Source organism: Astyanax mexicanus, chromosome 4 (assembly GCF_023375975.1).
Source record: "Astyanax mexicanus isolate ESR-SI-001 chromosome 4, AstMex3_surface, whole genome shotgun sequence".
Lineage (NCBI taxonomy): Eukaryota > Metazoa > Chordata > Actinopteri > Characiformes > Acestrorhamphidae > Astyanax > Astyanax mexicanus.
Window position 1 is genome coordinate 30,123,384 of NC_064411.1, and position 27,709 is coordinate 30,151,092.

The window sequence follows — 27,709 nt, forward strand, 5'->3', positions numbered from 1 at the left end:
TGTTTGGACACATAGTCCTGTCACAATAATTTTTTTTTGCGAAAGATACACAAACAATAAACGTTATTGCTGGCATTTTTAAGACCATTAAATGGCATTAATATAATAATAACATAATATCATAACAAATGTATTACACTCATTGAAAAACATGTTCACGTACATAATATTGTATACAATTATATACAAAATATATACACATTGCGAAGTGCGGAGGCAGGGAACCGTGGGCCACCCCACACCATGACGTGCAGTCCTGGTCTGTCCCAGCTGGCCCTCGTTGGACCAACATAAAGACCCTACCTCAGCCTTCACTCGAGAGTTACGCATATGGAGAGAGGAAGGTTGAGGCAACACAAACCTAAGGCAGCCTTAGATAAGTGACTAGATTCACACTGGGCCATTACTTTATGTAAGTTTTGGGTGTTCCACTGTTTATTGAGCTCCATTGGCTACCAATTGATGCTCGCATCAAATTCAAAGCTCGTACAATGGCCTACAAGGTGATAACAGAACAGCTCCTTCCTATCTGCACTCACTGAAGACAGAGCTCTTCAAAGAGAACTTACTCTCTTAACACCTCTAACAAACTAACTACTTCTAACCTCATGTCCTTCTTCCCCTCCTTCACTCCTCTATCACATTATCTCCCTTTGACCTCCTTTAGGCCCTATCTAAAGATGTTTTTACCTCCTATTACTTTTGTACTTCACTATTTGAGTCGCTTTGGACAAAAGCGTCTGCCAAATGTAATGTAATGTAATGTAATGTGTTGATGGGGGGCATTTTTCCTAATAAAGGTACGTTTTGAGTTCATTCACTTTGTGTGTGTGTTTTTCTGTGCTTTCGCACTACTAGGCTACGGTGGCCACGCTTTTAGTCATAATATATGTAAGTGCATTTTGTGTACACAAAACACAATGGACAATATCAAGATTATTAAAATGATTGAGGTCATGTCCATTTATTGAACGATAAGTCGATAATGTAATTATTGTGACAGGCCTATGAACAAACCTTAAATTTATTATTCCAAAATAATCCAAACTTATAATTTAAATTCTTTAAAGAAGGAACTCATGCCTAGATGGCAGCTTGGCACATCTTGGCTGGCACATCTTGGCTTGGCTTTATGAGGTATAGTCACCTGGAATGGCTTTCAGTTTCTGAAGAGTTAATTACTTGAATTTCTTGCCTCTTAATGTGTTTGAGAGCATTAATTGTAAAGTTGTGAAGAGGTAGAGTTGGTGTACAGTGAATAGCTGTATTTGAGTAATGTTCTAATCCATGTTATGACAAGGACTACTCAATTAAGTAAAGAAAAAAAAAAGTAACGTATACTCAGGTGCAGTCACAAATCACAAATTATGATGAAACTGGCTTTCATTGGGACAGCCCCAGGAAAGGAATAGCAACCAGAGTTACCTCTGTTGCACAGAAACAGTTCACCAGAGTTACCAGCCTCAGAAACTTAGTTGACAGCTACCCAGATAAGAGCATCTAAATGCTCCACAGAGTTGTTGTTTTAGTTTGTTTAACACTTTTAAGTTTATTACATGAATCCTAATGTTTCAATATATGATAATTGTTAAATAAGGTGTATCCAAACATTTTGACTGGTACTGTAAAATAAAATAGTACATATTAATGATATAGGAACTTGTAAAAAATATATTTTATATAGCACAGTTTAAAAGACAAAAAAAACAAAAGCACTTCTTGTTTTGATCTTTGCTTCTTTCCGTTGCCCATGGTAACAGGAGTTTACAGCCCTAAGGCTATTTCTCATTGGACGATCGGACCGCTCGGGTTTGAAAACCGAGTGTTTTTATTGGCTGATCAGGCGACGTCAGTTTCATTCAGTTACATCCGCGCCAAACACTGCAGAGTTCGGGTTTGACTGGGGGAGAAGCTCGGCTGGATTGTGATGTTTTTACCGCCGTTATCTGCACTTTTATAGCTCCAGTTTTATGTGGAGTTTAATTAAATACTGCAGTACTGAACCGTTACAGCGCCGGAATCTGATAAATCTGATTTCTGCCTTTAATCAAGCGGGCTGTGCAGGAGGCCTGCCGGTCAGACGCTCAGACTGAGAGAGAGAGAGAGAGAGAGAGAGGGGTAAGGCTGTGTCTTATTTACTAATTCAGGCTGTGTCTTAAATCTAATACCTGCTGCCTACTCAGGCAGGACTCTGAGACTAGAGGACTGAAGACCTGTTTTATCTGAACTGCAGTTTAGTACTGTAAGTTAGTTAGGGGGTTAGATAACCCTATTTTTGCACTGGACCCAATTTCAGTGTACAAACAGTTCCTTTTCGTGTGGGAAGAATAGGTCTGTGCATTGCTAAGAACTTGGCAATACGATACACATTACGATACTGGGCTTATGATTTAATATACCGATGTAAGCAAGCATATAAATTGACCTTGGTTAAATATTTTTTAGAAAAACTATTATATTGATAACACCTAAGTAAAAGTTGTTTTAGGAGTTTAGTTTTTTATGCAGTTTTAACTGTGTTGTCTATCAACAGAGCACAACCCTGCTCTCTTGTGAACATGAATAAAATAAAATAAAACGAACTACTAGGGTCAAACTGTTATGTTTGTTTGAATGCTGGGCGGTATGACCAAAAATGCATATCATGGTGTTTTGCAATATTCTGACGGGTTCACTGTATATCACAGTATTTTTTATTATTTTTATTTATTTATTTATATATTTCTTGAATGACTGGGCTTTAATATAGGTTTGTTACTTACTCTACTGTTAGGAATACATATAATAGGTTTACTTTGTCCCACAAAATTGCACAATATGTGAAGAAATCAGACCAAAAAAAACACCTGAAGAATGTAAACAATAGACCTTAAAAAAGATATGCAAAAAAAATCACACAGCTTCCTTTACAAAACTAAACATTTTTTATAGTTCCATAATCACTATAAATAAACCTAAAATATGTAAAATATAAGTATTCAAGGAGATCTTTCTCAAAAGCTCTATTGCACAAGTAAGACACATGTTTAATATCAGTTTACAATATATTATTATTAAAGCCATTAGAGGCGTTAAAGTATTTAAGCAGCTTTTTCTCCAGTTAACAAATACATTCAGTTCAGTGTGCATTAATATTATCCTTCAAGCTACAGTATTAATATATTTTAAATGGCTATTGTTACTTATATTGCATGGAGCAGCAGCAGAAGCTCCAGTAGTTTTATTCTCATGTTTCTCCAGATAGAACAGCGTGAGACTCCACAGAGCTGAACTGAACTACAGTAGCAATAGCTTGTTATGCTAACTGGCTAGCGTTAGCTAGCAAGCTCTGCTACTGTGCATTTTTTGGCTGTGTTCTACACAGGGACAACATTTTATTTATTTTTCTAATAGCTACATATATCTTGTAGCTAGCTAACTAGCTTGCTAGCTATTTAGTAAATAACCCTAAAGTTGAAATTTATTTAGCTAGCTTCCTATCTGTTGTAAAGTGAGAGATAGATTGTGCTTTTGTTACTTAATACTCAACAAAAATGGCAGAAAGTTTTCCCAATGCTCTTAACACAGCCTGGCCCCAGATTCGTGTTAGTGTTGGGCGGTATAGCGGTTCATCTGGTATACCAGTTTTAATTTCCCCTTCGCATTTTTATGCATTATGTATTTTTCACATACCATCATATCACTAGAAGAGTTACGGAGTGCTGCGTAGAACAGCACCACCAAAGAAGCATACTGGTACAGCTTGCTAGCTAACACCAATTAGCATAACAAGCTAACACAGTCTGTACTGAAGCGAGAGCACAGTAGCTCAGCTCTGTGGAGTCTAATGCTCATCTCGCTGTGTCTTACCTGGAGAAACGTGATATGAGAACAGCACTTGATCTAAAGAGCCCCTGCTGCTGTTCATCACTGTATGAGTGTTTTTATAAGAGTAAAATTGAAAAACATCATCATTAGAGCATTAATGCTTTACCCTAACAGCCCTAGTTCATCAGATCTTCAGATCTTAAAAAATACCACAGTAAACATTTTCGGTCATACTGCCCAGCACTAATTCCTGTGCTTCTCTGTGTGTTTAAGCGCAGAAGATGTCGCTCTGGCGCCACATTGTTGATAAGCAGAAGGGCAGTGGCGGTGGCGCCCTGGGCGACAGTGTGTGTACACTTCCCCACAGCTCCAGCTCAGGCCTGCAGGGAGATGATTCCTCAGATATGAAGCAGACACAGCCCTGTCTACAGCATCTACAGCCTGCTGGAAACAAGACCTGTCTGCTGCGCAGTCCACAGTCCAATACAGGTGAGCCTGAGAATTGTGTTCCTGTTTAATTATTAAGTGCAGGCGTGATGCCTACTACCATAATTGCTGCTCACTAATCCACTGAAATCTCATTTAAACTCAGTGGACCCATAGAGATGTAAGATTTCGCAGCACTTATAAATCCCCACTGCAGTAAGATGTATGCTTTAGATATATTTACTGTGTTTTTTTTATCTATGGACAATACACCAAGCAACCAAAAAAAATGATTTATTTTGATTCATTTAGCTAGCTAACATCAGGTGCTTTGTTCACTGTCATGATTCCTTAGTGCTCCAAACAGGATTTTGGCTGTACTATTTAAATTCAGTTTCAAGTTCAAAGAGTTTGTCATCTGATTTTTTTTTTACTTTATTGTACTTTTACTTTTATTAATTAGAACTTAATTTGCTGTACAAAAAGGTGTTTCTACACCTGTAGTTGGTTTCTCTGGTCTGGATCAATTGATGAGTTTGTTTATTTGGGGAGTTTCTCCCTCTGTTTGGTTTGGCTTCACAAACGCATAAACCTAAAGCTACCAAAATGCGCAAAAAAATAAACCTTGGGGGCACATTGTCTCCTCTAATTGGAAATAAATTAATAGTGAGAAAATTGTGTGTTCCAGACAGTGTGTATATCTGTGCAGTGTGAAGCTGCTTTAACACAAAACGCAAAAAAAAATTGCCACTGCGCTTTTAAATACAGTGTTTCAGTGTTTCAGTGTTTTCAATTAAATGTGCAGTGCAGATGTGAGCAGAGATTGCTGCACATAATTGCATGTGTAAACAGCATGGAGCAGCAGAGACAGTGTTTGTTCATAGCAATTATCTGGTTAATATATCAGATTAAACTGCGCCTTATTAGCAATTTAGCTTAATTAAAAAGAAGTATGTTTGATAGCTGCATCAGATATCTCATCACAACACGTTACTGATTATTCACATGCATTAACCCTGTAAGCAATTTAGATACATTTTACATGTTTACATGCAAGTATTTGTTACATGCATTTCTTGCTCCCTGGCTTTCCCTACAGTAAACAATTATGATTATTATGATCTAAAATTATTCAAACTAAAATGTTAATTAACAATTACTTTCCTTCTTCTGTAAAGTTACACTTTTGGATTTGTTTTTATAATAATGACGTATGCCATTTATATAACGCTGCAAATTACTGTAAGACATGCATATTAATGTTGTAACGTTTGTGTATCTGTAGGTTTTATCAAAACAACCCCCTCAGGATCCATGAGGGACGTTTCAGCCTCCAGCCTGCACAGCTCTCCAGGTCATTGTTGCACTCCAGCTCAGTCGCCTGCTGGATTGGAGAGATCCTTACTCAGACAGCTTGTCTCTGGATCTCCTCAAACTCACAGTGCTGGAAAGAGGAGGCCACAACTCATACACAACCCTAATAAGGCCACCGTGACTGTGGACAGGACCACAGAGAAGGTAAATCAGATGATGGGCCCAATTCATGAAACCTTGGTAAAGACATTAACAAACTAAAGTAAATAATGAGTTATTACGGATATTCCTGAAAAATTATATAAACATTTATTTTGTAAATTGGGTGCAAGTACATTCCTTGGAATATATTTTACAACTTAAAAGCAAACCTCTCAAAACTGACTCTAAAATGTTGCTTAAATACTAGTGCATCTGGAAAAAAAATAGAATATCATTAAAAAGTAACTTTATCAGTACTTCAGTTCAAAATGCGCTACTCAACTATTATATAGATGTGTTACACACAAAGTGATCTATTTTAAGTGTTTATTTCTTTTATTGTTTGTTGATTATGGTTTATAGCCAATGGAAACCCAGAAATTCAATCTGTTAACATGTCTCTTATTGAAGGTGTTGGAAGTGAGCAAGCAAGCATGCCAGCTATTGGAGTGCAAGTGCAGTGATCTCATTGGTCAAACAGTGACATCATTCCTGAAGACCAGTCAGACCACAGAGAATGTCCTGGGTGAAGAAAATCTGGACACTGATGGGAACTTGATTACCATATTAGGAAAAGTGGTATGAAAGCTGTTATGATTAAACGTTTTATATTGAAAAGAAGATCAAGTCTTTTTTTAGAGGTAGTCGCTATGGACCTTTAATAATAATAATAAAAATATTTCAGAATATTTTTGTGATAACAATATTCTTGACGATATGACAAAGTATTGGATTTTAAAAATGTAATTTCAAGAGTACACTACTGCAACAAAATGAATACTAACTTTTATTTGGCGATATTATTTATTATTATTATTATTATTATTATTATTATTATTGATATGATCTGGAACACCCCTCATTAAGATTTTCACCAGAGGTCAATTATTCCACGTTATGATACTAATAATATAGCCATTGTTTTAGTTAAATAAATAATATATTGTATATTTATATTGTTATTATTATTATTATTATTATTATATATACTAAGTAATATCACAATATTTTTGCGATAACAATATTCAAAGATTTTGGACGTTAAATCTTTTCTTGTTTTTCTTTTGCAGGTAAATGCAGTGAGTAAGACTGGGGCAGAGTTCCCTGTGTCAGTGTGGACACAGTCACATGACCTCACGTGTGTGCTGCTTCTGGAGAAAGTGGAGAGAATATCAGCCCACTTCTCCTTCTCTCAAGAGGTTAGAGTTCATAACTGCAATAGTTTAATAAATTGCACAGTTTTAGATATTCTACGATATTTTATTCGAAAGTGTACTGAGTAAAACTAAAATATCACTATTGAAATATTTTATTTCATAATAAATATCGATAATTAATTATTTATAGTTTTTTTTTTGTTTGAAGTATTTTTTTTAATCAGAGACTGTTTGTAATTTTGCATTGTTGTAGCCCTTTTAAATTTCTAGTTATTCAGTTTTGGTACATGTGTGTTTCTGTTCTGAATTAAGGCCTCTGATTATACATATATATATATATGTGTGTTATACTTTAGGGTGGGATCCTCAGCTGTGATTCCACCTTTGCTCATCTCCATGGGTATTGTGATGCTAATGAGCTGACTGGGCTGTCAATCACTTCGCTGATGCCGTCACTGCATGTTCCACTGCACTGCAGGGCCATACCTAAGGTTTGCATCACATTACACCACAGAAACACAGAAGTAGGAGAAATCCATAGAATCTGAGACCTGGTGTTTTGGGTCATTGTCCTGTTGCATGACCCAACTTTTACAAGGTTTCAGCTCACAATATCCTGTAGAATTAAAAATTAGAGATTAAAACGTGACTATATTTCTAGTCAAGCTTAGACCTGTCTCTCGTCAAGCTTAAACCTGTCTCGCGGGGGAAAAAAAAACAGCATGTGAGTAGGTGAGCTCCGCGCGGCAGTAGGTGAGCTCCGCGCGGCAGTAGGTGAGCTCCGCGCGGCAGTAGGTGAGCTCCGCGCGGCAGTAGGTGAGCTCCGCGCGACAGTGCTCTTACTGTCCCAAAGCTTCACAGCCCTAGTAAATACTGTAAGTAAATGGTACACGTGACTGTTTCATAGGCAGTTGTACTAATCCCTTAGCTCTGTACTGTATTTAAAAACATGTTCTGTCTCTGTTTGCACTTCAAGCATAGTCTTAATATGACTGGTTATGGTTATGCATAGTTAAATTACAAGAAATTTAGGACAAAAAAACACAAACCATAGTCTTAATATGACTGCTTGTGGTTTGCACTTATTATATAAGAAAAGTTTTATTTTTATTCTTATTTCTATTTCTTATAGAATCAATGTGTGAGAGAAACCAGTCTGTTAAGTTTGCGTTATATGGTTTTGTCAAATAAAACTCTAGTTTTCAAGCCATTTTTTTATTTTTGACGTTTTCTTTAAAAATTTATTTTAAAATCTCGACTCGTCTAGTTCTCGTGATATTAGTGTCTCGTCACAGCCCTAATGATCAGTGATGGTATGGAGAGTTATGTCCTCTGCTGGTGTTGATCCACTGTATTTTATCAAGTCTAAAGTCAGTGCACTGTTTACCCACAAAATCTTACAACACTTCATGTTTCCCTCTGCTGACAACTTTATGGAGATGCAGATTTCATTTTCCAGCAGGACTTGGCACACTGCCCACACTGCAAATTTACCTTTGCAATGTGTTTTAATTTTTTTGAGATGCACCTGCATCTGCCCAGTGTAGGTATTATTAATAACACAATGTTTTTTTGTTTTTTTTCTTTCTTTTTACGATGTACATCACAGTACAACAAAGGGGGAAGGGTGGTTGTGCTGGGATTGACGTCAGCACAAAAGTGTAGTCTAGGGCTGATTTAGCAGCAATCGCCTCAGGTTGTCCGACAAGAACAAGGAGATTTTAATTCCAAAACTATTTATTCACACAGTCCTATAAATATGCCACTCATTTACTGGATTAACATACTAATTTGTTTGTATGTGTGGTTTCTAGGAACATAAATGAACAGGACGTAAACGATCATTAAATAAAATAAACAAATATGTGGCAATATTGTGCACATCACACTTATATAATAATGAAATAAAAAAGACTGATTATGCTATGCAAAGCATGAATAAAGTGACAAGTAATAACTGGTAAAGTGCAACTATTATTCAATAACTTAAATGATGGTTTAAATACATCTCACATCTGTATTAGTAAAATAATTGACAATACAATGCAGACAATACTAGACAATCAGCACACAAAGCAGTATGCAGTAGTGTAGCAAATGTGTTGAGAGAGGCTTTCTCTTTAAATTAGGGGTGGGCGGATCGATTTATGATATCAATAGTATTGATTAGGGGTGGGCAATTTTATATCGTATACAATATATAGTGACAGAAATATCATGATATTAAAAATCCATATCGTGATAATAGGGCTGTTCTGTCTTAAAAGTAGTCTATTATTTACTGTGAAGCTTTAGGTGTATTTATTGTATAATTGTTTTAGTTTGCAGTTTATATGCATGCACTAAATATTCTGCAATATTTTTTTGCTGCATTATATTATTTTATGCTCTATTATTTATTTTGCCACATTATGATTATACTGTTATACTATTATACTATATTCCTGAAATGAATTAATTATTTTAGTTTTTCTATATCACCAAGTATATCGTTATCGCAAAAATACCCTGAAATATTGTGGTATTATTTTAGAGCCATATCGCCCACCCCTAGTATTGATACTAACGTTGGTATTGGGTATTGATTGATACTTGTGTGATGAGATCGATTCTTAAGTTGCAGGTTCTCTTAGGTACAACTCCAAATATTTACAGAGTGACTGACTGGCCGTACAACACTGCTCTTCTCTCACTTCACTCCTACTCAATTAGCCCCTCCCCTTTCCCATCCCCCCCCCTCCACTGCACTCACTCTCTCACTGTGACATGAGCAGCAGAGGAGAGCTGTTTAGAGCCACAGCAAGCTGCAATAGTGACACTAAACAAATTCGGTACTGTTGCAACAACTAAAATTTATATAAGAACATGAAAACACCCACCAACCAGAACCAGAGCAAACCGAAGGAGCAAGAGAGAGAAAGCAGACCACCAGCACTGAGACAAAGGTCCCTTACAGAGGCTTTTTAACATGGGCAATATTCAGGTAGCTTACAGTGAAGTGAAAGTAAGATTTAGTCTTAGTCAAATAGTTATGAGAGCAAAATGAGTCCTTGCTCACTATTATCATAGTATTCCTAAATTGCTTGTTCAAACATAAACCTTTTGGGGGAATTAATAATCACATAGTTGTAATTGGATTGTCCAGAAATTTGTACCAAAATAAAATTATTTATACTAATTTCAGTTTTCATATTGATGCCAAGTCCTAACTGTTACTCTGTCTTGTTATTTGACTTGATTTTGTAACTGCTCTTATGTGTGTGTGTTTGCATGTGTACATATCGTCTTTTAGATGTCGCGTGTGCAGAGGTTGCATTTGCCAGGCAGCAGTGGTACAGCTCTGCGTGTGTGTGTTCGGCTGCGGGCTGCTGTGTCCTGTGGGAAGTTATCAAACCAAATAAACACATCAGCTGGATCCAGTCCCAGTGAGAATTCAGTCAGAAACTCTAAAGAGATCAGCCCTCCTGAACCAGGTCGGTCTTTTTGTGTTGCAATTTAGAACACCTTTTTTGTATTTTTTTTACTGAATGTTTAGATAATTGCACAAACACTGTATGTAGTTAGTTTAACTTTAGGGTCAGGACAAGTCACAATGTAACCCAGCAGAATTGTATCAAAGTCTTAAAAAATGGATCTCCAAGATGGAGGGACCCTGCTTACTGCTTATTGCGATCTTACACCCCGCCAACAGTCTTTTAATAGCAAAGGCATTAGAGGTGTGCCAAAAAATCGATTCACATAAGAATCTTGATTCTCATTTACTACGATTCAGAATCGATTTAAAATGTCCCAAAATCGATTCTGAGGGGCGGGTTTTAGACTGATTTTGGGCTGGGTATTTTTGTTGGACCTGGCAACCCTGGGGATAGCGTTTGTCCTTTCAAACGGAGATCTTCCAGACACACACAGAGCGTAGGTGTTTGAGAATCACCGGTAAGATGGCAGAACAAGCACTATATTACATTAGATTAACGTGTAGTTTCAATGTTTTATGGCAGAATGCTTCATAACAAGCATAAAAAAGATCGCTAGTAGTTAGTTTCAGTAACTGTTAGCTAGCTAACTAGCTAACTTTCCAGTTCCACCTTAAATAACGCTACAGGTGGCAGCGGGCTGCAGCATTTAAGGCGGAACGGAAAAATACAATAAGCTAATCAGAGCTAATTTCAGCTCCTCATCACAGAGGAATTAAGGAATGGACCATATGAATTAATTTCTCCACCTCCTGCCCCCTTTCTGAAGAAATACAACGACCTTAAATTAACTAGTTAATCAGCAGCTGCTCCTGAACTTTAGCGCTCCACTGCTATCATCACATCAGCCCAGCAGCGTCACATACACACCACCGCTAGTAGCCTGGTAATAAAGCAGTGTTATTTATTATTTATTTATTGTTCATTAACGTCATTGTGATATCCCAGTGATTCCTCTGTCACTGAGGACCCACATTCCTGCACATTTTATTGTTTTTGTAACACATTACCTGCTCCAGGACCAGTGTATATTATGGAGGGTTTTTTTTCAATAAGATTCATAAGCCAGAAGCAGAAATTTTTATAATTCAAATCGTTTTGAATCAAAAATCGATTTTGAATCGAATCGTGGCCCCCAAAATCGGAATCGAATCGAATCGTGAGATAGTAAACGATTCCCACCCCTAAAAGGCATATACAAATATATCGACACTGATGGGCGTGGTGGTCTGGAAGGGAAGCCTGTTCAGGTAAATTTCTGGTGTATTGCTTGGCAGAAATTGCTCAGCCAAATTGCTCAACCATGAGGCGTTCATTGCTACCTTGGCAATCTTGCACAAACCCAACCCACACCTTCACAGAGTAAACGAGCAGGTCAGTGTCCTCTGCTGAGAAGAGCAGAAGGACTGCGCTGTTAAATAGTGATCCGCCAAAGTCAGAGCGCACCTGGCTCTTAAAGGGAATGGCAGGTGACACACTGATTGGTTTACTTCATGTTACGCCCAAAACATATAACAAAACATATAATTAGTATGCAAGGCATACTTTTTTCCTTTGTTAAAATAGCAAAGACAGACTGACATGCCTTAAATCAAGCTGGTATTGGTTAGGCATAGTCTAGGACAATATTTTTCTTTCAATGGAAAATAATAGAAATAATGTGGTGCAGTCCAAGACTAAATTTAATCTCTGAGACTCACTAATTCCTCACTCAACAGGTGGAAATGAAAGCAGTAATGATGGCCTTTCCTCACCCAAGTCGGGGGTGGTGTATTCCGGGTCACTGTGGGCGTTTGCTCCAACCAGCAGCCTTCTGACTCTCCATCCTAATGGCACCATAAACAGCATCAGCAGCATCTACTGCCCCCTACTGGTTGGCTACACAATGGCCCAGCTGCTTGGCAAGGTAGGCAATTTTTTCCACAAATGAAGCATGAATATTAGACATTTGTAAAAACAATTGTGAGCAGAATTAAGTGTGTAATGGTGCATGTGGTACAGGAAGTTAAAGTATTGTAAGCAGTAAGCCAAGGCATCCAAGGCAAGTTTGATGAAAGTAATGCGGATTGCATGGAATCATTGTATGGCTATGAGTAAATATCCAGGTTTCCATAAAATGATTTTATGGCCCTTTTTTAATAGAGGTAAAGAAAATATGGCAGTTTTATTTTTTTCAATACTGTATTGATTTAGAAAAACAATTATTGATTTTTAGTTGTTTAGTACAGTATATAATGTGCAGTACTGATCTCAGTGACAATGAGTGACAATATTCATATATTGTACCATAATCTATATTGTACAATATATTGTATGATTTAATTACCATTATAGGTCTAGATCAGGGAAAAAGGTTTGTTCTCGTCCGTAATCCACTTGTATGTCTGTGCTTGTTTACAGAATATCACCTTCTTGATTCCAGCCTTTTATGAGAGAATGTGTGCTTTTGACCAGAGCACTAGCCCTGTAGCTCATCAACGGGATGGAGCCACACCAAAACCCTCAAGCAACACTGGTACCTATTTATTTTGTGTACTGACAGCCTCACAGACCACTCCAGTTCATCCCAGATTTACAGTACCCGTCAAAAAGCTGTCTTTTATTTAATTAGTTTTCTAAATTGTAGATTAATATTAAGGACATGGAAACAATTAAGAGACAGCTATCAAATATACTTCTTTTATTTGAGCTAAATTGCAGATAAACTGCAGTTTAATCTGAGATATTATCCAGATAATATACTGCTCTGCTGCTTGATGTTTACACACTAAGAGTTCAGTATGTGCAGTGTTCACTGATCGCAGCCGTGCAACTCTGTGCTGCATGTCCCACTGAAAACTTTTTTTAAAAGCACAGCAGCAAATTTTCAGCATTCTGTGTTAAAGCAGCTTCACACTGCACATATATAAGTTCTGAAACACAATCTTCTCACTATATTTACTTTCAGCTATTTTACTTACAGCTCTGACCAATCAGAGGAGAATGTGCTCTAGTGGTTTATTGGTGGGTTTAGGTTTGTGCCTGTGTGAAACCAAACCAAACAGAAGGAGAAACGCTCCAACTAAACAAACTCATCAACTGATCCGGACCATAGAAACCAACTACAATTGTGAAAACGCCCTTTTATACTGAGCAAATTAAGTTTTTAATTCAGAAAACCTTACAATCAACAACATTTCAATTTATTATGCATTATTTATTCCAGTGCCCCAAGTTAGCATTATCTCCCCTCAAACATTCAAGTATATACTAGTATTTCAATTGACACCTCTGATATACATTTCTGCAACTGTCTCATATTTGTGTGCAGGTTGTAATGGTGTTGGACACGGTGCTTCAGGCCTAACTGCTGCTGCTGTTACGGAAAAGGAGGATCAGCAAGACACATACAGTGAGTGATTGACTTCTTGTGTGTTTATTCATACAGGCACACATTAAATTATCACTAGCATGAAATACTTTTTTACATTTGTACATTAAGCTATACAAAGATTCGAAGTCACTGTTTTTCTTACATTATGAAGGAGCACCATCTGTTTTATACAGCTTATCCCAATTAAGCTTTGCCTTTCCATACTGCAGTTCTTCAGTTTAGTCTGTCCTGCATTTGACTATATTCAAATTATTAATTACAATATTATTTAATATCTGTCTTAAATAAGTTCTATGCATTTTCTGCCAGTAGATGTAATCCTAGAACACCAGCATCATTCAATTGTAAGAAACAAAGTTTAAAAAACAGTTGTGTAATAATTGAAATCTTGCTTTGCTTTTTTATCATACTTACATTTTTCAGATTAATATCAGACAAATATAAACTGAGTAAATATAAAAAGCAGTTTAAAAAAAAAAAAAAAAAAGGTTTTGCCTCCTAAATCTAATAACTTGGTTGTGCCACCCTTGGCGGCAACAACTGCAATCAAGCTTTACCGATAACTTTACCAATCTCTGTGCAGGAATTTAGTTTCACTCTTCTTTACAGAATTGTTTTAATTCAGACACATTGAAGGGTTTTCAAGCATAACCCGTCTGTTGTGACCACTTTTTTTATGTATTTTTTTTTTTTTTTATTAATTTTTATGAATCAATAATACTGACCTTAACTGAAATGGGTAAGGGCTGCAGTTCTTTAGAGTTCTGGGTTCATTTGGGACCTGGATGAGTTGCCCATGCCCTTTTGGAGTAATTTTGGTATTTCAGATTTGTTTGAATAGTTTTTTTCCCTTATTAAATGAAATCACCATTTTAAAAAACCTTGTCTTTTCTGTTTACTCAGGTAATTTTTGTCTGATATTAATTTTTTTGTGTTAATCTGATAATGTAAGTTTGACAAAAAGCATAAACATAAGAATTCTCAAAGAGGGCAAATACTATTTCACAGCACTGTAGGTCCTTTGTAAATTGCAGCAGAAGGCAAGTCTCTCTAAATTTGCTTATTGTTAGACCAGATTTTTTTACCACAAATAGTTTGTTGGTTTTATTGTAATATTTCATTATCATAGTATGACCACCTTAAGCATATGTTTTAAAATATTCCATAAACTGATTGTGAGCACTTTCTATTCCAGTTTTCTATATAAATCTGTTTTCAGATCCTCAATCACCGATGGTTGGAGACAGCATGATGATGTATCATGCAAAACAAAGAAGAGAATGTGTTGGGAAAGGAAGAAGAGTTCTTGCTGGAGTCCGGACTAAACTGGTGCTGCAGGGCACAGCTCCATGCACCAGTTCCTCTCCTGCATTTCCATACAAGCCTCAGGACAGGTGAGAGAGCACCTGCTGCTGCACCAGTGTGTCTGTAAAGTACAGGCCGGCCATTTTGAAACGTTTGACAGAAAAAGTTAAGCACCAGTAACTGAAGCCAGCTTTAAATGTTTTTTTTTTCTCTCATTCATACATCTAACCACTTATTTATTGTTTTTTCTAAAGATGATTTTTTGTGAGTTTGTGTGTGCCCATGGGTGAACACAGGCTTCATTATAATACTTTTATCACAGTAATGAGAGAAATCAAAAAAATAGTTAAAAGCACAGAATAGTCCATACTGGATAGTTGTTTATTTATTTAAAGTCATGCTGCAGTGTTTTATTCTAGTATTCAGATTTTTTTCCAACAGCAACTGTAGAACACACACACACACATATATATTAATTATCTTCTCATTAAAACATATAGTACGCACCTCAGGACATTATTCCACAACATACATTAAAAGTGCTATAAATATCATAAACCAATTTGGATCAACCCATGGACTAATAATATTTTAACCTAAATGCTCGACTTTAAAATGATTAAAACGTCTTTTAATGATTTAATCACTGAGGTATGTCAATACATCACTAATATGTAGTTAAAGCACCACTGTTAGATGTATTGGTCCAATGTTTTATATTTGTAAGTGTCAAAATGTGTATGCAAACCTTGGCAGATAATTTGAGGGAGAAATTACGAGTCCACCATCAGAACAACAGTGGGTTGGCCAGTAGCCAGAAGACTACTGGATCAATGTTTTGCCAACAGATAAGACCAAAATGACTAAATGTTATGTTTGGAGAAAGTAAAACACTGGATTCCAGCATAAAAACTTAATCCCGTCTGTGAAACATGGTGGTGGTAGTATCATGGTTTGGGCCTGTTGTATTGTTTGCTGTATCTTGGCTAGGACTGCTTGCTATCACTGGTGAAGAAATGAATTCTGAATAATATCCAGTATTTGAAAAAAAAAAATAAGGAAAATATCAGGACCGTTTTAAGTAAATTAATGTGGGTCATGCAGCAAGACAACGACCGTAAGCACAGAGTTCTGCTACCAAAGAATGTTTAAAGGTGAATAAAGTTAAGGTTTTGAATTTGGGCCAAAGTCAAAGTCCTGATCTCAATTCAGTAGAAATTAGTTCTTATTTTTTACTTGTACTTGAAATTAATGCAGAAATATGAAAAGTTTGGCAGTGCACAACAGTGTACTGTGGTCTCTGCTGTCAGTTCACCCTTGGTGATTTGAGCTGGGTCTTTTTTAGAACTGGTTTAACACCCAACAGCTGTAGTGCTGTGGCCTTCCAAGGTCAGACATTGCCGGTTCTGGCCTGGATCCTCTAGTGATTAATGATGTTCTCCAAACAGGTTGGAGGACACATCCGAACTTTGTGAAGAAGCAGCTGCAGCAGCAGCAGCAGGTCAGTGTAATGATTCTGTCGCAGAGGAGTCCACCACAGCCCTGCTACAGACCTTTGCCCTTTTGGAGTCTCAGGATTACTTACCCCAGAACGGACACCAGCCACCCAAACGTGATCAAGGGGTCCAAGAACCAGTGGGGTCTGTACCGTGCCCAAGAAAAGAGTGTACAGCAGTGGGCAGCCTGTGTTCGGACGGTGGGCTCCAGGATTCAAGCTTTGAGGTGATATCCATCGGGAGCCGGTCGTCTTCTGGGTTCTGTGAGAAGTGGGCGGGGCCTGAGAGGCCGGACGACACACAGCAGGAAGCAGAAGCAGCAGTGGAAGTATTGGACTCGGGCAGCTGCTTCTTAAACCTGGACGCAAATGGCGATGTTATCACACACGTTATAGCAAACCTGGACCTGAGCGAGAGCGTAGAGGTTCCCAATGATCCTGGTGACCTCGATGCCTCTCTGACCTCGTGTGACACGGCCGAACTCCTGCGTACACCCTCTCCATACGTGGTTGAGTCTGATGCTGAAACCGAGCCCCTAAATGCACGGGGAAGCTCACTCCTAGATCAAAAAAGTGCAGAAGGTTGCCTCAGCACACAGCAGAAAGATTCAAATCACCAATTTGACCCTCAGCTGAACGATCTGGAGCCGTGGACCCCGTTTTCAGAGTTCTCTAAAGACCATGTTCTTGATTCTCGGGGGATGAGTGGTGAAATTCTGTTGATGTGCGACACCCCAGCAACTTCCACCCCAAAGAAGCCACAGTTTGCCCTGTGCACACCACATTCTCCACTCCACCTCATACAAGAGGGCTGGTTCCAGGCCAACTGCTACCACAGAGATGGAACACCCATCGGTAAGAAGCACTTGTTAGAAAGCAGCATTATTAGAAAGTTAGTGTTTTTTTACTAATTGGAAACTGTTGAAAAATGTAATCCACTTCACTTCATAAAAATCAAGCCTTGTACTAGGGATGCATTGAATACAAAACAGATAATTGTAAGAGTACTTGTTCTGTATAAATTACTACAAGTCTTGCTGTAGTGTTGAGTGGATTTCAGTCATTTTTATGTTGTCAGTCATTCATTTGTGTCTCCTCCTGTAGAGGTGCAGTATGACGTGCGGAGAGCGACTCTGGCCTGTGGAGATGTTATGTTCTGTGTGTGGCTGAGTGGAAGTCATCTTCTCCTGCAGCAGCAGGAGACGCTGCAGAGCACACGGTCCCCCACAGCAGAGTCATCAGTTCAGGACAACTCCGCTATCAGCCTGGGAGAGGTCAGTCTGATATACTGTATCATCTAAACCTGTTGACATCTGTTTTTTTTTTTTACTTTATTTACTGATCTTACATCATTACATCAAACAATTAATTTTTTAATGAATGTTACTGTTATTTAGAAGAAGTTAAACAGTTGAGAACAGCCATTTGTCAGTTAACTAATACTGAGCAACCCTAATATTGTATGTAGAATTTATAGGATTTTTGCAAAGTAGCATGTGAAAAATATATTATAGCTATACATGTACAGTGAACTGTCTTATGGTTATATACTTTCTTCACATTCTCACACACACACTTTACCTGCTAACATGGTTTAATATTAAACATGGTGAAAAATATAAAAATTACTGCCACATAGTTCTGTAGAGGTTTCTAACTGAAGAAAATTTCTGTCCACTGAGATTCCCTTTGGCTGCTCCATTATCCCATTTCAAAAATCGCATTTAAAAAAAGTAGTTATTTTAATAAAATTTATTTGATTTACCTCCCAGCCCTATTTGTATATCATTTGTTTATTAATTAATTGTGCTTTTCTCTTGAAATCTCGTTAAAAAAAAGTACATTATTGCAAGGAAAGGACCACTCATGTACAGATCACTGGGAGTGAGAACTAATTCCTTCATATCTAAATACTACAGGCAATCAGTGAGGCAGCCCGTGGCGAGGGCCTGTGCTCCTCAGTGGACCTGGAGCAGTCTGGAGCGTGTGACGGACAGTTTGAGGAGGCCTACCAGCCACTGCGCACTGTGGGGAAAGGAGCGTTCGGCTTTGTGTGGCTTGCCTCGCGACGACATGATGGACAAGAGGTTAGAACAAAGATACAGGTCTTCGGAGACCCTGGTGTTATTAATTTGAATACATTAATAAAATGAATGGCTGATTACTAGGATTGTATCGATGCACTCTGCTCATTATTCAATTTGAATCATGATTCTCTTCCACCATTTGCTTACGCCCACTGGTTCTCCGACCTGAACTAGTGGAATTCTGACCTCTGGCGTACAAATAATACGACTGCATGAGATTTCATAGTAAATAAATGTGGACTCGTCTGTTCCCATGATGCAGGCTGTCATATTTTTCCATTGTGATTTATATATATTTTTTTTTATACTTTCAACCATGCAATGAACGATGCAACACTTTTGCAGAGTGTTCCTTTAAACCTGTTGCTAATTTAGGAGTATTTTAACAAATGACTGGAAAAAAAAAAATTAGGTTGATTCAGTTGGCCAAGTAGATAAGGCTACTTGGCAGCAACATCCACAATAATAAGAATCACAAGAAGGCTTAAATAAAAAGTTTTAATAATCAGCTCTTTAGATATTTAGAACTGAATGATAGCACTAAACCTGTTTGACCTGTTATTTTATAACCGTACGCATGCATGTGTTTTTAATACTAACTTGGTATCTGAAAAGGCCTGGAGGGCATACGCAGGGCCTTGGCACGTAACTGTTTATGACCTGATATGTAAAGTGTGTTTGTGTTTGTGTGTGTGTGTGTCTATAATTCTTCATTTTGCTTGCAAATCATATAGAGCTGTTGGTAAATGTAACTAAATACCCCCCTTCCTTTTCTATACAGGTTGTGGTAAAGTTCATCAGGAAGAGCCGGGTGGTGACAGAATGTTGGGTGGATGATTCAGAGTTGGGTCTGATCACTCAGGAGATTGCCATACTTGCCCGACTAAGCCATCCCAATATTGTAAAGGTAAACGTGTTGTTCTGGACACTTCAACTTTGTACCTTTCAGAGGTGCTTTAAAGTTTGTGAACTCTTTTAAAAAAATTTCACACGATTCCTAAAAGTACATAACTTTACTGTCCTCTCCAACTGGTAGAGGGACTAGTGTACTTAGGGTCATTGTCTTGCTGCATAATCCACGCATTTTCTTTTCAGGGAGTTTTCACACCTGTAGTTTGTTTCTATGTTCCGGATCAGTTGATGAGTTTGTTTACTTGGAGCGTTTTCTTCCTTTGTTTGGTTTGGTTTCACACAGACATAAATCTTTAACGAACCAAAATGCGCACCAATAAACCAGGCTATGTTCTCTGATTGGTCAGAGCTGTCCGGTGTTGGAGTAAATTTAAACATACGAAAAAAAATATATATAGCAAGAAGATTCTGTGTTACAGTGCGTATATCTGTGCTTTAACACCGAACGCTGAAACGCTGCCCTTTTAAACAGTGTTTGAACATGCAGCGCAGATGTATACGTAGTAAACAGAGTCACGCGGCTGTAAGTAGTGTCTTTCTTTCTGTCTTTCTGTCTTTCTTTCCTCATTTATATATTTATTAGATAGCCGATCCTTTTCTTGCACTAAAGCAGGATTGGTCAACTAACTGGTAAAATCAGACAGAAGCAGCCGGTTTCTAACTACTCAGTTAGGCGCTGACCAAAGCATCGAACTGGGAGGGCTCCCACATGCCTGCGTCCCCCACCCCCCCACCCCCGTTATTATTATTAATATTATTATATTATATTTAATGCAGATTTATTAAAAAATCCTCACACATTTAAGCACCACTCTACATCCTTGTAATTTTGCAGTATTTCTATTGGTCCATTAATTATGACATTTTTAAACAGTACTGATCGGCTGCTGGCGCTCTGTTTAACTTGCTGTGTGTTTGTGGAGCAGGTGATGGAGGTCTTTGAGAACGAGAGCTTCTTCCAGATGGTGATGGAGAAACATGGAGATGGTCTCGACCTGTTTGAGTTCATCGACATGCAGCCAAGGTTGGATGAGCCACTGGCCAGCTACATCTTCAGACAGGTCTGTAATACTGACACAGGCATTCTGTTGTCCACACAGGGCTGGAATAATCACTATAGGAAAGCATGTGAATTTAATGTTATGCTCGCTGCCACCCATCATAACTACCTTGTTTGGTCCGGACTTTTCAGTTTTCAGACCTGCCAACATGTACACGTTTTGCGTAACGGGCACACTTTATCCTCTTCCATGTTCTAATTTGCTCATATCATTTGGTCTTGCAATCTCACCAGTTTTTGTTAAGTTGTCACCACGTTTGTCACTGAAGTTGATTATGCCGCTGAGCTACAGAGATCTGAGCACAAGTGAAGTGCTTTCGTCCAATCAGAGGGCTTAATTTTCATCCAACCACCCTGCCCCTCCTCCCCTACTTTAACGCTTCAGTCAAAGACCTTATTAATGATGGGACTAAGGGTATGAGTCATTTATCGTCTAGCATCGGTTAGCACGAATGCTAATACAGCAAGCTGCCTATGGAGCCATCTTTTAGAGTCTCCACCACATACAGGAAGAATTCAAGTATGTAAAATAGGCTGCTTTTTTAGTGTGTAGAGAATAGAGCTTAGTTTCTCTGCCCGAACCTGACCCGACACGAGGCCTGACCCGAACTCGCAATATAGTAAAGTAACAAATCAAACTGTGTTGTAAATAAAATGTTATAATCACGCAGCTCTGGAACTGCAGTGAGCACTGCGCACATCTGAGCTCCTCTGCTTGTCTATGCATAGCCTTATTGTTGTTTTATGTGTTTTGCACGTAGGCTAGATGCTTTAAAATAAAATAAAAAATTTGTCCAGAAAACATTTTATATTCTAAAACATTGTTAATTAAAGTAGAATATACTAAAGTAATTGTAAATTATGTTATTGTTCTTGGTATGTTATTGTTTCGGTTCAATGAGTGTGCAGTGCGTATCCTGTTTGCTGTTTTTGTGTTTTGCACTTAGGCTACATGTTTAAGAACATAAAACATTTACAAGTTTACTTATTTTAAACATTGATAGTTATGTTAGAATAGATGGGAAGATTGGTTCTTAATAAACATTTTCTCTTAAATAATCATTCTATGCTTCTTCAGTGTTGCATTGTTAATTAACATTATTCTGAAGAGATTTCGCTCATTTAAACAGCCTGTAAATGTTTTTTAAAAAGTTTAGTTTTAACGCTCTAAAAAATATTGAATTTAAATCTGGCTCGGGCTCACAAAAACAGTTTATAGGTCGGGTCGGGCTTGGGCAGAACGTGCACAGGCTCAAGCCGTGTTGGGCTGTTTTTGTTTTTTGTTTTTTTTTTGAGCCCAGTCTCTAGTACATAGAACTTATCGTTGCAAATGAGTGTCCGATCACTGTTGCTGTTTGTTTGTCTGAATTTGATTTAATGTTTACAGCGATGTTTCAAGATCTAGTGCAAATACTTATTTGTATTATTTATTATTACAAATACTCTTGATTTCAGAGGACTCATTACAGAAGCAAGTGTCAACAAACTTTCGGATGCCATATTGTTGTATATTTCCAGATTAAGGAAACATTTTTTAAATATTTTGTAAAATTCTCATCTCATGTTCCTAATCGTGTGTGCCTGTGTTGCAGTTGGTGTCAGCGGTGACCTATCTGCGTGGGAAAAGTGTGTTGCACAGAGACATTAAAGATGAGAACATCATCATAAACACACTTTTCCACATCAAGCTGATTGATTTTGGCTCTGCCACCACGCTGGAGCCAGGCAAGCTTTTCCACACGTTCTGTGGAACGCTGGAGTACTGCTCCCCTGAGGTTCTGCAGGGGAACCCGTACGTACTAAAGAATTTCAGTATACTGCAGTACTGTAAGCAGAAAGATATATACTGTGAATGAGTGAAATAAAGGTTTAAATGTTAATCAATTTAGTGGGACCTTAAAAATTGAGTAAAATACTGATATTTAGTGTAATAGTGTGCTTTGTGTACAGGTATGAAGGACCAGAGCTGGAGATGTGGTCTTTAGGAGTGCTTCTGTATACACTGCTGTTTAGTGAGAACCCTTTCAGCACTGTGGAGGAGACCATACTTGCAAAACTCAACCCTCCCTGCAACATCTCTTCAGGTACAGAATGTGTGTTTAAAAAAAAAAAAAAAAAAACATTTCTCAGACTATAAGGCGCACCGGATTATAAGGTGCATTATGAGACACTAGTAAGGAACAGGGGTGTCTCCATGTTTTCTTTATAATTCAGCAGGGGGTTGAACCACGAAGCAGGATTACAGGGTTAGCGAGCTAACTTTGAGTTCAGCCCTGACTTACCACAAACGTGGCTATCCTTTCAGCTGGGTAGGTCGCCATGGTAACATACTGGTTAAGTTGAAACTCAACACACTAAACTGGTTTAAATCCCTCCTCCTGTCCAATCTCAGAACAAGTACAACACCCACCATCTGGCCAATCACAGAGCGATTATAAAACCTACCTCTTGTTCAATCACTGAGCTTGGCTTTGATTGTATTGTATCATAGCGATATGTGGAATTAAATATTAAATGTTTTAATGAAACATACAGGGGTTGGACAATGAAACTGTGTGTTTTGTGTGGGAGGTTTCCTGGCTAAATTGGAGCAGCCTGGTGGTCAAGCTTCATTAATTGCACATTGCACCAGTAAGAGCAGAGTGTGAAGGTTCAATTAGCTGGGTAAGAGCACAGTTTTGCTTAAAATACTGCAATGTACACAACATTATGGGTGACATACCAGAGTTCAAAAGAGGACAAATTGTAGGTGCACGTCTTGCTGCCGCATCTGTGACCAAGACAGCAAGTCTTTGTGATGTATCAAGAGCCACGGTATCCAGGGTAATGTCAGCATACCACCAATAAGAACCAACCACATCCAACAGGATTAACTGTGGACGCAAGAGCTGAAGCTGTCTGAAAGGGACGTTCGGGTGCTAACCCGGATTGTATCTAAAAAACATAAAACCACAGCTGCCCAGATCACGGCAGAATTCAATGTGCACCTCAACTCTCCTGTTTCCACCAGAACTGTCCATCGGGACAATAAATTATTGTGGTCTAAAACCAGGTTTTCCAGTTTCATTGTCCAACCCCTGTGCATGCTCTCAACTCTGCAAGAACAGCGCCCCCTCCCCCAATTTGACTTACTGAAGTTATGGTGTTAATTAGCTGGTTATTATGTAATGTATAGACCTATCAAGATAATTACATTATTCTCTTATTGTGCGGTACATAGACAGACATGACCACAATAAAAGTGTTTTTTATGTTTTCGTTGTTCTATCTTTATTATTATTATTATATATTTCAATTCCAATGTCAATATATTCTTATTAATTAAAATGTGTTGCCTTTTCTTCTTTAAATTATATAACTGCTTAAATGTTATTATTTATTTTTTTTTTTAGAAAATCTCATTATTTTATCATAATGTAAGTGGAGTAAAAGTCAATAATTTATCGCAATCAACAGTCAAATCATTTTAAAAAGGTTTAATCTTAATTGTGTTTGACGTTGATCAGAATTGTATGGCCTTCTCGCTGGCTTGCTCCACCCCATGCCAGCTCAGAGGATCACTCTGGAGGAGCTGCTTCAGGAGCCCTGGATCCGGCAGCCTATTAACTTAGGAGAGTACAGCTGGAGTGAAGTGTTCCCCTGCAGCCAAGGTGAGCTCACACGTGAGGCGTCACAAACAAACATACACACTACTGATTAAACACTGGGTGTCCTCCATTAGGAGTAGATTTAAAATCATTCCCTTGCTGTCCTAAAAAAGGAGCTCAGAGACTACTTTTGTCACTGACTGCCTCTATGAAGCAATGAAGGTATTTTTGCCTAGTTGGCATACTTTGAGAGAAGACGCATCATTGGATATTGATTTCGACTAATTGACCTGCATCTAGGGTGACCAGATTTCAATTCCCCAGATGTGGGACAAAGACTATGTTTGTGTGGGACAATGTGGGACACCCAATGTGTTTTTTATATTTATTTACAAGTGTCTGTTCTGTTTAATAGTACACAGTCGGGTGTTTTAACTTGAGACTGTGAAATAGTGTGATATATATTTAAAGTTATATATAGTATATATATATATATATATATATATATATATATATATATATATATATATATATATATTTCACAGTGTGGTAAATGGTAGTTAGTTCGGCTGCTGTTACTTTATATATCTTGTTTGGGTTTTTAGCAGGAATGTATGCATAGACTGGGAAACCTCCTTTTGAGCATCAAGTTTTTTTTTTGTGAGTCTCACACTGTCTGTCGTATTCACCTCTGTGTAAAATGGGAAAAATGGCTCAAGCTAACTTTACACAAAACTCGACCAGACTCTCCTAGCGTTGGTTTCATCCAGGGGAAAACAGTTTCCCAGACTTTGTTGTAGCTGCATTTTCATTTCTTTCCTTCATAATCTCGTGCTACATGCTGGTGCTGCTCTGACCTGATTTGCATTGGTTTGTGTTGGTAGGCACGCCCCTGACCTGCATCCGCATTCTCGTTTGATTGTCATGATAAAACATCCTGTCCTGCCCCTGATGACAGCTCTTACAGCCATTTAATAAATGCAAGATTATAAATCACGCATTTTAAAACTGGAGTCTGACCTTTAATAAAAATGCGGGACAATGTCTTTATTTGCGGGATGCGTGAAAAGTAATGAAATTTACTGTTGCGGACTGGAACTGTATTAGAACTGTAAGGTTTTGTTTAGGATCTGACAACGGTCAGGTTTGAGTATGGAGGCCTTGTGATGAGTGCTTCCATATTACCATTGCTGTTGAGCAACACACTGCTCCAACTGCTGACGTGATGATCTGGGGTATCTTCGGTCACCACTGAAAGTGATATGATGGTGAATCAATAACAGCTCAGTATGCAGGCACATGTGTTTCCTCTTATGGTGGGGCTTCCAACTGGGATTTTTCAGCAAGATAATTCTCACCCACACAGAGCAAAAGTTTGCCTGTCCAGTTGCCATATTTAGCATCAAATGAGCATTTATGGGACTGCAGGATGCTGTATGGAAGCTGTATGACTCAATACCCAAACATATCTAATTTTGTATCCAGGCCAGAGGCAGCAACAGGGAGCAAGAGCCTACATTCAATACTAATCTAAAATAATTATTACTTACTAGAGCTGGGCGATTAGTCCATTTTATCGATTCATTTGAATTTACAGTTAAGGACGATGTGTTTTTATGAAAATCGATTTTCTCTGAGTTTTAATTTCCACCATCAACGCTGCCCTGTGTGCTCCCGTAGTTCAGAGTGAGCTTAGCCCCTCCCTCCCGCGCGTACACCCCCGCCCCTCTCTCAGTCTCAGTCACTTTACTTAGTTAATAGCATATTAAATTGTACTTGTTTTCTATTTTGTCAATTATATCCAAAAGGGCACCATTTTTTTTAATTTATTTCTATTTGTTTTTTGAGGGTGTGTTTATTTATTTATTTATTTTTTTAAGTTTGAGGGTGCATTGTGTCAGTATCTAAAGAATGAAAGCTTTCTAAAAGTTACTAGATGTTCTCACTGTTTACAATAGTTTTTACAATTGGTTGTTTTTGCCTGCACTTTAAGCACAAAGGGGAAATTTAAGTGAAAACAAAATGAAAGCTTGTTTTTAACCATTTTTTATCATCTGTAATTGGATTTTTAGTAGGGGAAAAAAATCTATTAAAATCGAAAATCGATTAAAAAAAAAAATCGAAGATTATTATTTTGGGCCATATCGCCCAGCTCTATTACTTACTTATATAATTATTACATTCCCACATTTTTAAAGTTTCTTTCGTTCAACTCCTTCTTTTGTGGTGCATTTATATTTTTGTCATTGGTTGATTAATTATCAATTAAGTACTGACATGTTGCCTACCTCTAAATTACAATGTTGATGTTTTTTTGTTTGTTTTTGTATTTTATTCTGCACTCAGTCAGGTAACCCTTATATTTTCTTTTCTTTTCTTTTCCTAAACTATATGAACACAGACTCTTCTGATCATGCTGAGAACACCTCAAGTGTGCAGCAGGAGGACATCAGGTGTCACGCTTCAGAGGGCACACCTCTAAATGATAAAGATATGGATGAAGATGAGCTTGAGGAGGAGGAGGATGATTATGAAGAGCAAAGGAGAACAATGGCAGCACTGGAATCTGAACTCCTTAAGTATCTCACTGATGAGTGAACCTTTAAGCTGAGGTAGATTTACCGTCCGGAAGACATTCCAAACGAAGAAGAAAAAAGGTGGAGGACAAAAATAATCGTGCTTCACACTAATCATGTCCTGCTGCTGCCTGTTGTATTTTTTTTTCTTTTCTGAGAATAAGGGGGTGAGATATATCCACTTCTTTCATTTATCCACAAGTGGCTGTGTTTAAAAAAAGAATCCACTAAATGGTCAGTGTCAAAGGATTTGTAGAACACTTGAAGTCATGTTATTTTTGCTGTTGTTTTGTACTGTGTGGTGTTAGAGAAGAGTGTGTGTATGTGTGTGTTTTGTCAGAAGGTGTGTAAATCACAAATTAAAAGAGGGCTTGAATGTAATTTTGCACTCTTGCTTATAATTGCTTAGAATCTATATATATTTTTTTCATATTGAAAAAAATTCCTATACAAAAAGATTAATACATTTTGTAATCTAGCATGACCATGTTTGATCTTGCTGTATTTATACATTCTGCTCTGGCCTCTTAATGAAGGATACATGTGATTTAAAACAGTTGTGTAAACAACTAATTTTATGTTGATTTTTAAGCTCTAAATTATTCACATTTTAAATATTTTAGCAGATGAATAAAGTGTATTTTTTATTGACATTCATTTTGTTTTATTTTTTGAAAATATATAAAAGGGCTTTGTAAAACTTGCATTGTTCAGAAAGGTGCACATTTTTGAAATATTTTAGAAGGAATTTTTATTTATTAATAAAAGAAATAAACCAAGCCTGGTAGTTTTTTTATATTATTATTGGTTGTGAGTTTGGAATTTGGAAGCTATGGAAGCCCATTTTCCCCCACGTATAATCAGGAAGTAGTGTTTTAAAATACTAAGTCATTATTCTAGGAAGCTTATCATTTTGAGGTACTTAATTAGTTTGAG

General features: G+C 37.6%; 1 protein-coding gene across 4 annotated transcripts; it reads left to right on the plus strand.

Moving 5' to 3' along the window:
* The first annotated feature begins 1,871 nt into the window (after nucleotides 1-1,871).
* Nucleotides 1,872-27,552, plus strand: pask (PAS domain containing serine/threonine kinase). 4 transcript variants are annotated; one of them, XM_022673138.2, is made up of 20 exons: nucleotides 1,872-2,118; nucleotides 4,081-4,296; nucleotides 5,519-5,751; nucleotides 6,160-6,327; nucleotides 6,819-6,947; nucleotides 7,262-7,396; nucleotides 10,198-10,378; nucleotides 12,097-12,284; nucleotides 12,779-12,893; nucleotides 13,689-13,769; nucleotides 14,947-15,145; nucleotides 16,505-17,406; nucleotides 17,656-17,825; nucleotides 18,471-18,638; nucleotides 19,420-19,545; nucleotides 20,477-20,611; nucleotides 22,203-22,402; nucleotides 22,561-22,694; nucleotides 24,117-24,260; nucleotides 26,599-27,552. In XM_022673138.2, exons 2-20 carry the CDS (start codon nucleotides 4,089-4,091, stop codon nucleotides 26,793-26,795), a joined length of 3,813 nt encoding a protein of 1,270 aa, XP_022528859.2. In that variant the 5' UTR covers nucleotides 1,872-2,118; nucleotides 4,081-4,088; the 3' UTR covers nucleotides 26,796-27,552. The 4 variants fall into 4 exon arrangements, with proteins under 4 accessions (XP_022528859.2, XP_022528861.2, XP_022528860.2 ...); XM_022673140.2 differs by having other exon boundaries at nucleotides 14,971-15,145; XM_022673139.2 differs by having other exon boundaries at nucleotides 4,086-4,296.
* The last annotated feature ends 157 nt before the right edge of the window (nucleotides 27,553-27,709 follow it).